Here is a 16,206-nt window from a genome sequence, read left to right as displayed (position 1 = left end):
ACGATATCAAATGCAAGGATTATTATTAGTAGTACCCAGAGCTCTACACGAGGGGTAGGTTCTTGGAGCACTTGAGTAACAGCAACAACAACTTGCATTTATATAACGCCCTTCACTCAGGGCTGGAGTGGTTGAATAGCTCGTGGATAGGAGTAATAGGAGTAATAAGTGGGAACATTACAGGGATCTCAGATTCAAATCAAAGTTTTACCATTGCAATGTTAACCTTTACAATATTACAAACATCTGAACTCTGCAAATCAGTCTTGCAACCCTCCCCCCCTCCCTCCTCCCATAATAAAACGAGAGAAACAAATGTATTTTTAAAACAATCTCAACAGGATATAGTCCAGAGGAACGGATATGTAACAATGATTACCAGGCAGTAATTTCATCGCAGGTGCACAATGACACCTCTTGTAAAATCATTCAGGCAGGAAAATGAATGATCACAGGAATCGTTTATTGAAGCTGAAGTAAAAATCTTGGATCAATACAATAGGTTTACTCAGGTTAACAAAGCACTTGTGCTTTCGTCAGCCACAGTCAGGTTCATCACTTATAAGCGAAAAGAAAAACTTCACCATAACTATTTTTTTTAGATTAAATCATTACGTTTGATATAAAGCCTTATCACGTCGTTGAGCTATGAAACAAAATTCCGTTTGTAAAGCGCCTTTCACGTTGGGAGGACGTCCCAAGGTGCTAAACAGTCAGGGATTAGGACCCGAGCATGAGAGGGGGGTAGTTGGGATCAGGGAGGGTGGAGGGCAGAGAGTTCAGGAGGGTGGCCAAAGGCATGGTCAAAGAAGAGGGTCTTGAGACGTACCTTGAAGGAAGAAAGGGAGGGAGTGAGGCAACGGGAATATGGGATGGAATTCCAGAGGATAGGGGCAGAGAGGCTAAAGGCCTGACTGACGTCGGTGAGGCAGGCCGGGCGGGGGAACATGGTGCAGACCGGAGTCTGCTGAGCGGAGGGAGCGGATAGGTTGATAACGGGTTAGCAGATCAGAGAGGTAGGAGGAGACAAGGCCATGGAGAGCCTTGAAGGTGAGCACAAGAATTTTGAACTCGATCCTCTGAGGGATGGAGAGGCAGTGGAGCCGGGCGAAGGTGGGGATAATGGGGTCACGGAGCCTGGTGCGGGAGAGGACATGAACTGAAGAGTTCTGGATGATCTGCAGCTTTTGGAGGGAGAAGTTGGGAAGGATGACAAGCAGGGCATTGGCATAGTCGAGCCTGGTTGTAATGAAGGCATGTATGAGGGTTTCGGCGGACTGAAGTGTGAGACAGAGGTGGAGTTGGGCAATGTTGCAGAGGTAGGGGAAGGCAGAATAGGTCATGGCACGGATATAGGGGAGAAAGGAAGTTGAGGGTCGAACAAGATACCCAAGTTCCTGACTGGCTTGGTGAGGTGGATTGGGCACCATGAATGCTGATACTGCCAGTGCCTGAGGTGCTGAAGTGCTGGCGCAAGCTAATCAGGAGGGCCTTGGTCTTGCTGACATTCAGCTGTAGAAAGTTGGCTGCCATCCAGGACTTAATGTCTGACAGACATTCTGTAAGGACATCAGTGGTCCTGCAACTGAGGGTGGAGGCAGAGAGATAGAATTGGATGTCATTCGCGTAGATGTGAAAGTTGACCCCGTGTCAGCGGATGATGTCACCAAAGGGGAGCATGTGCAGGTTGAAGAGTAGAGGACCAAGGACAGAGCCCTGAGGAACTCTGCACGAGATGGTGCGGGGGCTGGAGGAGTAGCCATTTGTCCACAGTATCAAAGGCAGCAGAGAGCTCAAAGAGGGCAAGGAGGCAGAAGGAGCCCTGTTCACAAATGGTCAGAATGCCATTTGTCACCTTGACCAGGGCTGTGGACAGCACGGAAACCTAATGGAGGGGTTCGTAAAGGGAGTGGCAGGAGGGGACAAAGTGGAGCTGGGAAGTAATATCTCTTTCAAGGACCTTGGAAAGGAAAGAGAGCTTGGAGATGGGGTGGTAGGTAGTGAGCAGGGATGAGAAGGGAGAGATTGATGAGGTCTGAGAGTAAAGGAGCAAGACGCCGGGAGGTAAGGAGAGTGGTAGGGATGGGGTTTTGGGGAACAGGTGGTGGGCTTAATGCGGTTATGATGGTGGTGAGAGAGGAGGGGGAAACAGGTTCAAAGGTGTGGAGGGAGGCATGGGTAAGGGCCAGAGTGTGAGGGAGACATGGTGAGGGGGTGGCAGTTGGGAGGGCAGAGGTGGCTGAACGGATCCCCTCAATTTTGGTCTCGAGGAAATCCAGTATCTCCTTTCAGCGGGAGTCAGGGAGAGGATGGGCAAGGCGTGAGAGGGTGGATGGAGGAACTGGTTGGTAGTGGAGAAGAAAAGCCTGGGATTGTTCTTGGCCTCCAAGATTATCTTGGAATAGAAGGAGATGTCTCAAAGTCTTCACAGGATATACTGTAAAGCGGATTGACTGTATTTTCTGGGTGAAACACAGCAGCCAGTTGCACACAGCAGTGTCCCACAGAGAGCCATGGAGTCAGCGACCAATTTTTTTTTATTTTGGAGGATTGCTGGTCCAGACATCGGGAGAAACTCTGTTCTCATTTCGAATAGTGCCGTGGGATCTTTAACATCCACCTGAACAGGCAGATGGGATCTTGGCTTAACGTCTCTTACAAAGGAAGGATTTTTTCTCGATATCCAAGATAAACCCGACGTCAGAGAAACAGTTTCGATAAAAGAGAGGAAAAAAAGATTCAGAATTTGATCATCTTATTTAATATTGGGTCAAAACTGCAATGGTTCTCAATGCATTCCATCGGGTGTCAGCCTGACTCAGTTGGTAATAATAATAATAATAATCCTTGCATTTGAGACGTCTCAAAGTGCTTCCAGGATGTGGGCGTTTCACCCACAAATATACAATCAATTCACTTTACAATTCTGTGATGCGCTTTGAGACGTCTAGAAGACATGAAAAACACTACATCAAATGCAAGGATTATAAGGATTATTATTATATACTGTAAATTGAATTGACTGTGTAATTTGTGGGTGAAACGTGGCAGCCAATTGCGCACAGAAGTGTCCCACAAACGGCCGTGGATTGACCTTTTGAAGGGAGGGATTATTATCCCGGGAAAGCGATCTGCCAATCAACTTGCAACCAGGTTCCCTTTTTACTGCGAGGTAAACAGAGGCATGTGGAGTAATAATAATAATAAACCTTGCATTTGATATAGCACCTTATCATGTCTTCGAGACATCTCAAAACGCTTTACAGGATGTACTGCAAAGTGAATTGACTGTATACTTTGTGGGCGAAGGTAAGGAAACTTGCCCAACGTTTTGCCCTGCATTAGTACTCTTGTTTCTGAATCAGAAGGTTGTGGATGTAAGCCCCACTTTGAGCTCATAGTCCACGAATACAAAGACGAGTCTCTTAACGAATGTTGAACCGATGTCCTTCCTGCCTGTTGAGGTGAGTGTATAGTGGTACTATTCATAAAGCAAAGGAATATTTCCTGGAGTCGTGACTAACAATTTCCCAGATAATAAATAAATTACCTGCAATGTTTGCCTATAGATACAGTTACGACAATTTGCAGTAAAATCCTGTGAAGCATTTTGCGGATATCAGTATCCCTATCACACCACTGTCTCCCTATCACAGAACCGGTGCATGCTCTTCACTGTTTTAATCTTATTGAGCCTCTAAGTGTACATTGCAAAAAAGAAATTATAGATCGGAGTTTGCGTGTAGAGTGTTTCTCTCTTGCGATCCTATCTGAACCTAATAGAGTACATTGTAGCCCTATTGCACACTCCTTGCTATCCGTAATTCAATAAATCATTTGCATCCCTTTTCCCCTCACTGAGAACCGTTACATCCAAAGGATGTTTCAGTTCTCTTTGGAGGTGATGTGAAGGGCCTTTGCTTTGACAGGTCACCAGTTTTTGCAGGTGAGAGGCATCTTACAGCACTTTGATAGCAGGGGCAAGAACGCCACTTCCAATGTCACCGAAGCAACGAGGATGGTTTTAGACATCACGTGACTGTGACCGAGATGTGCTGTGCTGTTATCTCCTGCAAGAAGATCCCGGCTTATTTGCCCATTGATTCTCCAGCTTATTTTGTGTGTGAAATTTAATCTTACGGTTATAGATGGCAGAAATACTGCAGCTGGAGGCATATAGGGATCACTGATTGTTTCAGACTCAAATAAACACTTCAACCTGATGTTATCTGCAAAATTTCCCCAGGGTTTTCATCTATTGACCAAAAGTAGGAATCATTAACATAATTAGGAATCTCTACTTTTCACCATTGTTTTACTACTGAGTATAGATGGGATGAACAAGAACAACAACTTGCTTTTATATAGCACCCATCACGTGGGGCAGAATCTTGTAGCGTTTAACAGTGGTGGAGCCTGATGCCGAGCCGGGGGGAGGGAGTAGGTGCCCGGCTCCACTGGATCCCCATCCCGCAGAGGATAGAGTTCAAAATCCTCGTGCTCCCTTTCAGGTCCCTCCACGGCCTTGCCCCTCCCTACCTTTGCGACCAGCTGAACCCATATCAACCTGTCCGCTTCTCCGCTCAGTAGGCTCTGGCCTGCTCCACGTACCTCGTCCGGTTCACTCCACCATCGGCGACCGGGCCTTCAGCCTTTCTGCCCCCACCCCATGGAACTTCATCCCACATTCCCTTTAGCTCACTCCCTCCCTTGCCTCCTTTAAGGCATATCTCAACACATTTCTCTTCGACCAAGCTTTCAGCCACCCTCCTACCCTTCCTGCCTCCCACCCTCCCTGATCTCGACCCCCAGCTCTGATCCAAATCCCTCACTGTCCAGCGCCTTGGGATGTCCTCCCATCATGAAAGGCGCTATACAAATGTAATTTTGTATTGTATTGTATGAAATGGAACTTCTCCAAGGATGCAGAGCAGAATGTATTTAAAAGGAAATTTAAGGCAACTTGAGGGAAAAGGGGATATAGGGGTTATGCAATAGGGGAGTGGTGGCAAACCGTTTTGGTCGGCCACCAAAATAAATTTTCGCGATTGAATATTTTTGGATTGTTGGCCACACAATAAACATTGCCACTCAGTAACTACTGTAAACAAAACATTGATTTGAAACAGGTTCACCTAGACTAGTGCAAATGTTTGGTGGGTCCCTTCATGCCTGCAGGCCATAGGGCATGAACTAGTTGGGCCAAATAGCCTGTTTTGGTGCCATATCAGTATATAGAGTGGAGTCCTGTAGCTCAGTGGTTAGAGCACTCGCTTTGCAAGCGAGAGCCCTGGGTTCGATTCCCGGCAGGGTAAACCTTGGGCAAGTTTCCTTACTACACGCTCCTGATAATAATCCCTCAAGAAAAAAAAACAATGACAAATTGGTCACTTCACTCCACGACTGTTTGTGGGATACTACTGTGCACAATTGAGTGCTGCGTTTCGCCCACAAATATAGTCAATTCACTTTACAGAGGACCCGGGTTCGATTCCCAGGCAGGACAAAATGTTGGACAAATTTCCTTACTTCACACACCTCTGTTCGCCTAGCAGTAAATAGAAACCCGGTTGTTAGTCGATTGGTAACAATCAAAAAAGAATAAACAATAATAATAATTTCATCAATCAATCCATGACTGTTTGTGGGACACTGCCTCTGCGCAATTGGCTGCTGTGTTTCTCCAACAAAATACACTGTCAATTCACTTTACAGTATATCCTGCAAAGTGCTTTTAGACGTCTCGAAGAAGTAATAAGGCGCTATGTCAAATGCAAGGATTATTATTATAATTCTATGTAAACTAGAAAATTTCCACTGTTTCTCAGTGGTATAACGTATCACTATGAAGACTCACTAACTTCTCTGAGATGAGAACTAGTGACCTATCTGTTGCAACTGGACATTCAGAGGTAGGGATTGGAGAAGCTGATGATTACACATGATTTTCCTCTGCCCCGACATTTGCCCTGCCTGCTGACCTTTGCTTTCAATGAAGACCTTCCTCTTTGACCATGCCTCCGGTCACTTTTCCCGCTCCCCCCCTCCCTATCCCCCACCACCGGCTCAGTCGAGCTTTGCCACTGCCAAGTGCTCTGGGACACTGCCCTGAGCGAGGGGCGCTATATAAATGCAAGTTGTTGCAGTTGTTAGTGATGTGGGAGAGCAATTGGTGGATTGCGAAGTGCAGTGTTTCCTTTCTGCCTAAGACTAAGCTTGTGAAAGTGCAGCATAAATGGCGGGTGCCCCCACTATTGCTACCAACAAGTATGGTGACAGGCAGAATACTGGAGGCTGATGTGGACCCAACCATTTTGAGAATGGGACTTTGGGAGCATTGTTGAATCGGAGTTTATATTAATACAGTCAAGGGCTGACAAAGCAGTTCTTAATACTTCAGACCATGCTTTCGGTCACCTCTCATCCTCCCCCTGTCTCGGGGTTTCACTGACAAACACTCTGGGACGCTATCCTGTGTGAGGGGGGCTATACAAATGCAAGTTGTTGTAATTGTTTTCTTTTGGAGAGAGAAAGCGGCTTCACTGTTAAGAATCAGCCACGTTCTGGAAACTTGGAAATGCTAAGTAAATCAGAGTAAATCTAGATCCGGGTTGAATTTCCCCTCCAAAAAATGGTAGTAACAGCCCCCAGTGCTTTGGTGGGAATTGGATTTTCCTGCTCCTGCCCTTTGAGTGGATTTGAGTGGATGCCAAACACTGAACAAGTTTGCGGATCCCAGACTGTTACTCGGGCAGACTATAACTGTAACAATGCAAAGAGGACTCACGGGAACTAGGAACTTCTTCACTTCTTCTAAGGCATGGCTCATGCGGGAATAAGCCTCTCCCGCTGGGGCAAAGACCTCAATCAGCACGTGCAGCTCATCCCCTAAATGTGCGTATTTGGCTTCTCCCCCTTTCCTCAGGTCTTCTTCCTGTTGAAAGAAGAGACAATGTTTTAGACTCTTTTCTCATCCTCCACCTCGTACATACGACAATTTGCATTTATATTGTGCCCTTCACACGGGGTACAACCATCAAGTTATTATCTAATCTGCTTCCACCACTCTTCCAGGCAGTGCATTCCAGAACGTAACAACTCACTGCGTTAAAAAAATTTCTCCTCATCGGCCCTCTGGTTCTTTTGCCTTCTGTTCTTTTCTCCCGCATAGAAATTTACAGCACAGAAGAAGGCCATTCGGCCCCATTGTGTTTGTCCTTTCTCTTTTTTAGTGTCTCTGCAGCATTTTGGAGCTTTAATAATAATAATAATAATCCTTGCATTTGATATAGCGCTTTTCACGTCGGGAGGACGTCCCAAAGCGCTTCACAGAACACACTGTAAAGTGAATTGATTGTATAATTGTGGGCGAACGCGGCAACCAATTGCGCACAACAGTGCCCCACAAACAGTCGTAGATTGAAAATGACCAATTTATTATTGTTTTTGGAGGGATTATTATTAGGCGTGTGGAGTAAGGAAACTTGCCCAAGGTTTTCCCTGCCTGGAATTGAACTCAGGTCTCTCTCTTTAAAACATAGAGTTGCATAGAGCATCTTGACACAGAAAGAGGTCATTCTATCCAACTAGTCCGTGTCTGTGTTTATACTCCACACAAGTCTCCACTGCTCCTAATTCCCTCTCCTCTTAAAATTATAGAATCATAGAATCCTACAGCACAGAAGGAAACCATTCAGCCCATCGTGTCTGTGCGGACTCTTTGAAAGAGCTATCGAACTCGTCTCACTTCCCTGCTCTTTCCCCATAGCCTTGCAATTTTTTTTCAGAAGTAAACACTCAATTCCCTTTTGAAAAAGTTGTTATTGAATCTGCTTTCCACCACCCTTTCAAGCAGTGCATTCCAGAACGTAACAGCTCACTGTGTAAAAAAAAATTCTCCTCATCTCCCCTCTGGTTCTTTTGCCCTCTGTTCCTTTCTCCCCCATGTATCATGTTTTCTCTTAAATACACTGATACTATTTGGTTCGACCAGTGTCCCCCCCCAGTGAGTTCCACATTCTGACCACCCTAGGCGTGCTGAAGTTCCTCTTAAAATGCCTATTAGATCTACCTCTGGCTCTCCTATATTCACCCTTTAATTATGCTGTTTTTTCCCTCAAGTGTACATCCAATTCCCTTCTTAAACGCTGCTCTGGGCTTAGATTCAGCAGTAAATAAAAGGAAAGATTTACAGCGCTCCCTTTCATTTACACACCAAATACAATTAAATGCAAATAAAAAAGTCTGCTCATCCTTAAAATTCACAGAGCACAATGACGAGCAAACCACACAATTTCATGGTCCAGTCGTAGTCTCAATGTACATGCAGGGCTCGGCTGCCTTAAGCCTCATTGATTTTATGAATGTTACATTTTTTCTCTACCAACGTACAGTATAAAGATTCAGTCCAATTTCATATATCGTAGTTTGTGAATTTCCTGTGCTCTCTGCACAATGAGCACGCTTAAGTTCTGCCTCAATTTAATATCTGTTCCTGCTCTCAGCCTTGCAATGCAAAGTTTGCCACAAAGCAGCTGTTTATTTTAGAATTTCCTTGGGTCAATTAGAGAGAGCATCATTCACAAGTAAAGGGAGTATTGCACTTTCCATCCCACTACCTCCACTCCCAAGATACCTCCACCTTTAATAATTCTTGCATCTGATATAGCGCTTTTCACGTCTTCCAGACGTCTCAAAGTTTTTTCACAGAATATACTGTAAAGTGGATTGACTGTATATTTTGTGGGCGAAACGCAGCAGCCATAACATAACATAACACGTAGGAGCAGGAGTAGGCCATTCGGCCCTTTGAGCCTGACCCGCCATTCAATCATGGCTGATCTTTTAATCTGACTCCAACTAATAACCTGACCCTGCCTTATCCCCATATCCCTTAATACCTTTCCCAATAAGAAATCTATCTATCTCAGTCTTGAATATGTTCAAGGACTGAGCGTCAAAAGCCAATTGCGCACAGCAGTGTCCAGAAACAGTCGTGGATTGAGTGACAAAATTATTGTTTTTTTATTTGAGGGATTATTAACCCCGGAAAAGTGATCTGCCAATCGACTAACAACCGTGTTCCTACTTACTGCTAGGTAAACAGAGATGAATGGAATAAGGAAACTTGCCCAACATTTCATCCTGCCAGGAATTGAACCCAGGTCTCTCACTTGCGAGGCAAGTGCTCTAATCACTGAGCTACAAGACTCTACATTTGTTCCCTATTCTCCTGCTGAAGGCATTGGCCCACGTGGGAGTAGATATCCACAAGCACTAACAAACTTCCAGTGGAGTCCTGTAGCTCAGTGGTTAGAGCATTCGCCTCACAAGCGAGAGAACCTGGGTTTGATTCTTGGCGGGGCCAAACATTAGGCAAGTTTCCTCCTCCACACGCCTCTGTTTACCGAGCAGTGAGTAGGAACCCCTTCAAATAAATAAATGCAATAATTTGGTCACTCAATTCACAACTGTTTGTGGGACTCTGCTGTGTGCAATTGGGCTGCTGTGTTTCACCCACAAAATACACAATCAATTCATTTTACAGTATATTCTGTGAAGCGCTTTGAGACCTCTTGCAAGACATGATCAGGAGCTATATCAAATGTAAGGATTGTTATTAATTATTACCTCATCAGGACTTTGAAGTCGCATAGTCTCGGCTGATATTCCAGTGCAGTGCTGGGGAAGGAGAGGAGGGAGGGAGGAGATAGGAAACTGCCACACGCATACTGCAGTCAGTGCTCCAAGCATCAAAGGTGTCGCTGAACTAACTCAGCCTGTTACATTTTTATTAATTTCTAACGTTGTCCACCACCTTGCCTTTGCCTTTATTTCACCGTTGAATTTTTTTTTCCGAGCTGGTTGTATATTTCACAACTTAGACATTTTCTCACCTGACTGATTCACTGTCAGAGCCAGATATTTTTGCACTTTATTACTGTCACTTTCAGCCCTGGCGCAGTTTAAGCACAGTAATAGAAAATAGATGAGCAACAGAAAGGAATTTCTGCGAAATTGTCTGTCCTATCAATAACATTTTATAGGGTGTCATCCTCCTGAAACCAAAACAGCAACAAACAAAGGAAACGAGTTACTCAAAAACAACTAGTGTGCATTTTCTGGAAGGAAACACAGAACAGATAGTTGTTGCAGGCAGCAAAGGTTTTAAGTTCACCACCTACCAAGGCAGTCAACAGTGCCATCGCTGGGACAGTGCTTCGCGCTGTCTGCAATGCATAATAATAATCCTTACTGTTGATATAGCGCCTTTTCACCACTTCGAGACAACTCAAAGCGCTTCACACAACATCTTGTAAAGTGAAATGACTGTATATTTTGTGGGCGAAATGCGGCAGCCAATTACGCACGGAAGTGTTCCACAAACGTAGTGGATTGACTGTCCAAATTTTTATTATTTAAAAAAGATGTTTTTGAAGGGATTATTAATCCCGGAAAAGGGATCTGCCAATTGACCAACAACCAGGCTCCTACTTACTGCGAGGTAAACAGAGTAAGGAAACTTGCCTACGTTTTGCCCTGTCTGGGAATCAAACCCAAGTCCTCTCCCATGTGAGGTGGGCGCTCTAACTGCTACAGGGCTACAGGACTCCAATTGGCTCACAGCCAAACGGATGTCCATTAAATTATCACAGAGGTGCCTGTTCCATCACTAAACTCTAACTGAATGTATGACTGCCTCTTGCAATGTCAATGTAACCACATTCCATGGTTAAATGAAAGCTCTACCTTGTCTGACCTCTCGTACTCACCAACCCAGTGACCTATGCGATGGGGGAACAAGTGAATCAATGAAAGGCAAATAACAACAAATCACTCTCAATTGCTCAGAGTGCAAAAAAAAATGACTTAAGTAAAAATCAAAACGCATCTCTAACTCATATTTGTTGACACTGCTTTATCTTATCTTTCAGCCAGACATTATTATGACATTATTATTTTTTAAACTCGCAGGTTTGATCTGTTCAGCCCCAGTAAATGAAAACTGAGCAAGTTGCACATTTTCAAATGGTTTAGCAGGGAGAGCGTTGAACAGCTAGGATGTTAAAGCCGGGTGCTCTGGGCCACGGAAATCTATCCTGACACTTATTCATTTCTTGGATTCTTGTATCAGAGAGACATTCTGTCCTCATTTCACTGAAGTGTGACCTTTACTGGGTATTTGTGCATTACTGCGTGTGGATGAGCATTTGTGTGAGTTTCTGAGAGCGAGTTTTTGTGTACATTTCTATGTGTGTGTGTTACTTACTGTGGGAGTGTGTATGTAATAATAATAATAATCTTGCGTTTGGTTTAGCATCTTTCACATCAGGAGGACATCTCAAAGCGCTTTACAACAACAACAACAACAAGGTTACATTTGTATGGCGCCTTTCACGTAGGGAGGACGTCCCAAGGCGCTGGACAGAGTCAAGCATTTCAGACCTGAGCTGGGGTTGGGGTGGGGAGGGAGGGTAAGGGAAGGGGGGTGACCAATGGCATGGTCGAAGAGGAGGGTCTTGAGGTGGGACTTTGAAGGAGGCTAAGGAGGGGGTCGAGGCGGAGTGATTGGGGGATGGAATTCCAGAGGATGGGGGTAGAGTGGATGAAGGTTCTCCCGCCAATGGTGGGGTGGGTCGGGGGATGTGGAGTAGGCCAGAGCCGGCTGAGCGGAGGGAACGGGCGGGTTGGTAGGGGTTTAGGAGGTCACAGAGGTAGGGTGGGGCGAGGCCATGGAGGGCCTCCCTCGGCCTTTCCCCTTACTCCTCCGGAACCTTCCCTTCCTTTTAACACCTTACCCTCTACCTCCCCTCTAGGCTTTCCTTCAAAATCCTCCTTGTTTACCGTCCCCCAAGCCTTCTCCCACCTTCCTCTCGGACATCTCCACCCTCCTACCTTCCCTCTCCCTCTGCTCTGAACGCCTCCTTATCTTAGGCGACCTCAACCTCCACTTCACCCCCTCCAGCTCTGCCTCTGCCGACTTCTCCTCCCTCCTCTTTTCCCTTAACCTCTCCCTCCTCATCCACTCCCCCACCCCCTTGACCTGGTGATCACCCGGGGCCTCACTGTCTCAGACATCACCATCGTCGATAAAGCCATCTCGGACCACCACTTCATCTCCCTCAACACCTCAGTACCCCTTCCCCTTTCCCAACCCTCCACCATTACATACAGTCCAAGGAAAAAAAAATCCTCCCCCTCCCTCTCCACTGCCCTGGAGTCATCTGAACTCCTACACCTCTGGCCCTCACTGACCGATCTCCCCTCCTCACTCTCCTTTCTCCACAACTCCCTCTCCTCCATTCTGGACTCCCTTGCCCCCCTCACCTCCCGAACTGCCTCATATTCCCGTAAATCCCGCTGGTACATCAGCCATCTCCGTTCCCTCAAGGCACAAGTGCGAGCTGCTGAACGCGCCAGGACCAAATCCAAAATAACGGTCCATCAGCAGATTTACAGGATATACTGCAAAGTGCAGTGACTGTGTGTTTTTGGGCTAAGTTATTTGTGCATGGATGTGTGTGTGTGTGTTTCTGTGTGTGTGTGTGTCCATGTATGGGAAGAAGGAACATGCCAGGATCAGAATAATGCTATCCATCACATGCAGAATCTTCCCCCATCCTGATTCATATAATCATAGAATCTTACAGCACAGAAGGAGGTCATTCAGCACATCGTGCCTGGTCTGACTCTTTGAAAGAGGCATCAACTAGTCCCACTCCCCCGCTCTTATCCCACAGCCCCGCAAATTTTTTTTCTTTTTAAGTACCTATCCAATTCCCTTTTCAAAGCTATTATCGGATCTGCTTCCACCACCTTTTCAGGCAGCGCATTCCAGACCGTAACAATTCTCTGGGTAAAAACAATTATCCTCTTCTCCCCTCTGGTTCTCTTGCCAGTAATCTTAAATCTGGGTGCTCTGGTTACCGACCGGAGGAAATAGTTTCTCCCTATTTACTTTATCAAAACCCATCATCATTTTGAACACCATTATTAAATCTGATCGAGTTAGTTTAGCACATGTCATCCTGCCTGGGTCAGAAGAGAGCTTCAAGCTCATGTTGGGTATTTGGAGCTCCCACAACAACAATAACTTGCATTTATATAGCGCCCTTCACCGGGGGCAAGGTCTCAGGAGTGCTTAACACTGGTGGAGGAGGTGACCATAAGCACCGTCGAAGAGGAAGGTCTTCAGTCATGATCTAAAAAAGTGGAAGGAGGGGGCAAGGTGGAACGATTTGGGGAAGAGAGTTCCAAAGCTTCGGGGTGTAGTGGCTGAAGGCACGGCTGCCAATGATGGAGTGTAGGGGACGAAAGACAAGCAGGGGGCCAGAGCCACATTGGAGTATTGATGGGGGAAAGTCAGAGCAATCCCTCTCTGTTTCCATTCTCCTCCCTCCTTCCCTCCCTCCTCGTTCAGTTTCTCTTTCCCTCCCTCTTCACCTTCCTTTCTCAATCCCTCACTATGCTTTCTCCCTCTCCCCCTTCTCTCTCTCCCTCTCCCTCTTCTCTTCCCTCCCCCCTCTCTTCCTCTATGCTCCGTCTCTCTCCCCAACTTCTTTCTCCAACTCTTAAACAATTTTTTTCCCTCTCTCTCAGCACCTTCCTTTCTCTCTTTCTCCCCCTATTAAATTGAGCCATTAAATCTCACTCTGATTCTCTCGCCTGGCTTTTTCCCTGTGCAAGGCTCAGCACATCTTAACTTCCATCCTCGCCAAGCTGAATTGGCTCCCAGTACCTCAGAGTAATTTTTAGACCCTAGTTGTGCCTTTCATTTCCCTTCATAGTCTCATCCCCCCTAGCACTGAATTCTGGCACACATAAATAGAATAATCCTTGCCTTTGATATAGTGCCTTTCACATTAGCAGGAAGCCCAAAAGCCCAACAGGAACTATTCTAAAGTGAAGAGGCTGTGAATTTTGTAGGCTAACACTGCAACCAATTTGAACACAGCTGTGTCTCACAAATAGCTATGAAGTGAATGACTAATTCGGATGAGACATTAAACACTGTCTGCCTGTTCAGGTGGATGTTGAAAAGAGAAGGGAGCTTCTCTCTCTGGTGTGCTGGCCCGCAATTCCCCTAATAAAAGAATTGGTCACTCACTCCAAGGCTGTTTGTGGGACATTGCTGTGTGCAACTGGCTAATAACTACAACTACATTTGTAGAGCACCTTTCATGTCGGGAGGATGTTCCAAGGCACTGGACAATCAGGGATTTGGACCCAAGCAGGGCATTGGGATCAGGAGGGGTGGAGGGTAGGGAGGGGGCTGACTGAAGGTGTGATAGAAGAGAATGGTGTTGAAATGGGCCTTGATTGAGGCAAGGGAGGGAGCAAGGTAAAGTGATTGTAGGATGGAGTTCCAAAGAATGGGGGTAGACAGGCTGAAGGACTGCCAATGGTGGGGTGGGGCAGACGGGGGACATTGAGCAGGGAGGAACCTGAGCGGAGGGAGAGGGCAGAGGTAAGGGGGAGCAAGGCTGTGGAGGTGAGGATGAATATTTTGAACTCTATCCTCTAAGGGAGCCAGGGGAGGATGGCGGTGATAGGGTCATGGTGTCTTGGTCAACAATCCTCCAAAAGCTACCGCTTTTCGCCCACTAAATACACAGTCAATCCACTTTACAGTATATCCTGTGAAGCACTTTGAGACATCTCGATGATGTGAAAAGGCGTTATATCAAATGCAAGGATTATAATTGCTATTATTATTTTATGTGGATTATTGTTCACCAGGACATCAGGAGAAACTCCCTTCTTTTGCGAATGGTGCCATGGGATCTCTAACGTCCAACTGAACAAGCAGACGGGATCTCGGTTTAATGTTTCATCCTTCTCTCTTTCGACTCAGGTTTAAAGCCCTTTGAGATGTTTCGATGCGATAAGATGCTATAAAAACACAAGCTCGATCTTACAATGTGTTGGAAAACAGCACAGTTTTTTTGTTTGCCTCTCCATTCAACTGTTTCCAGTCTCATTAATCTTGTCATGAAGATGATAGATGAGGGGATGGTGGCTGTGACATCTCCTTTCTCTCCTACACCGTTGCGGAAGTAGCAACTTTTCTACTTGTAGAAAATTATTCACCCAAAACTATCTTCCCCATTTAAGCCAACAGACGTAATGAATGGAAGCTTGCGTTATACGCAGCTTTGTACAGCAAAAATAATCCATGCATTTGCATTTCATGTCAGGAAAACGTCTTGAAACACTTCACAGGATAAACTGTGAAGTGCTGTGATTGTGCATTTTGTAGGAGAATGTGGTAGCCAATTTGCACCCAGCAATATCCCACAAATATTGGTCATTCACTCAGCCATGAAATGAATGACCAATTTTATCTGGGGGGTTGTTGGCCAAGACACTGGGGAAAAACTCTCCTCTTTTTGATTATGCTGCAGGATCTTTAACATCAACCTGAATAACTGGCAGACAGAACTTTGATTTAACACCCAAAGTGTTCCCTTCCTAACACCGTTCCCTTCCTAACATTGCACCGGAGAATCAGCCGGGTCAAGTGGGGCTTGAACCCCATTATGACCCAGAGGCAAGAGAGCTACAAACTGAGCCAGGCCAAAGTGTGTTTGGATGAATTATGTCTGACTGTAGAGTGAGCTTTAATTAACATCGGAAACTGAGATAAATAATAATAATAATCCTTGCATTTAATATAACGCATTGTCATGTCGTTGAGCCAATTGTGCACAGCAATGTTCCATAAACAGTCGTAGATTGAGCGGCCAAATTATTATTATTTTGTATTGTTATTTTCAGCACAATGGTGTTGCACGTTCACTACCAGTGACGGTTGGAGGGTAAAAAGCATAAAAAGTGTTTCTGAATATTATCAGTAAGACTTTGATCCTGTGTTCTCTCCCCCCACTTTCCCCAGATTTTTTTTNCAGGCTGAGAATATCAAGTTGAGCAACACTGTTACCTTGGCATGTAAATAGTGTGGAAATATTATTTTCATTTCCACAGTCCTAGGACTCTGCAAGGTTGCGGAGTTAAAGTATTATTTGCAAAACCATAAAAATATCAAATCATCATAAATTATAGAATAACAAAGTAAGTGCTTTTCACCGCTCTGGGTACAACGAGGACACATATTTCAAGGAGTATTATTTCCACGATGGCAAACCACCTTTCTATTACAGAAAGGCAACATCTGGGAAATAATGGACATGGAGACACTTAACTGCG

The 16,206-nt window shown here is 45.4% G+C and overlaps 1 protein-coding gene across 1 annotated transcript in view; it reads right to left on the bottom strand.

Moving 5' to 3' along the window:
- The window catches only part of LOC103179019 (KH domain containing, RNA binding, signal transduction associated 2), a 99,840-nt gene extending 87,741 nt beyond the window's left edge, over positions 1-12,099 (bottom strand). The window contains exons 1-2 of the mRNA XM_042332753.1: positions 12,067-12,099; positions 6,788-6,934 (exon numbers count right to left, since the gene is read on the bottom strand). Coding sequence (XP_042188687.1) covers positions 6,788-6,934; positions 12,067-12,099 — 180 coding nt within the window. The remainder of the gene's footprint in view (positions 1-6,787; positions 6,935-12,066) is intronic.
- Between the last annotated feature and the right edge of the window lie 4,107 nt (positions 12,100-16,206).

Source organism: Callorhinchus milii, unplaced genomic scaffold (assembly GCF_018977255.1).
Source record: "Callorhinchus milii isolate IMCB2004 unplaced genomic scaffold, IMCB_Cmil_1.0 Scaffold3, whole genome shotgun sequence".
Taxonomy (NCBI): Eukaryota; Metazoa; Chordata; class Chondrichthyes; order Chimaeriformes; family Callorhinchidae; genus Callorhinchus; species Callorhinchus milii.
This window is presented reverse-complemented; position numbering and strand designations above follow the sequence as displayed.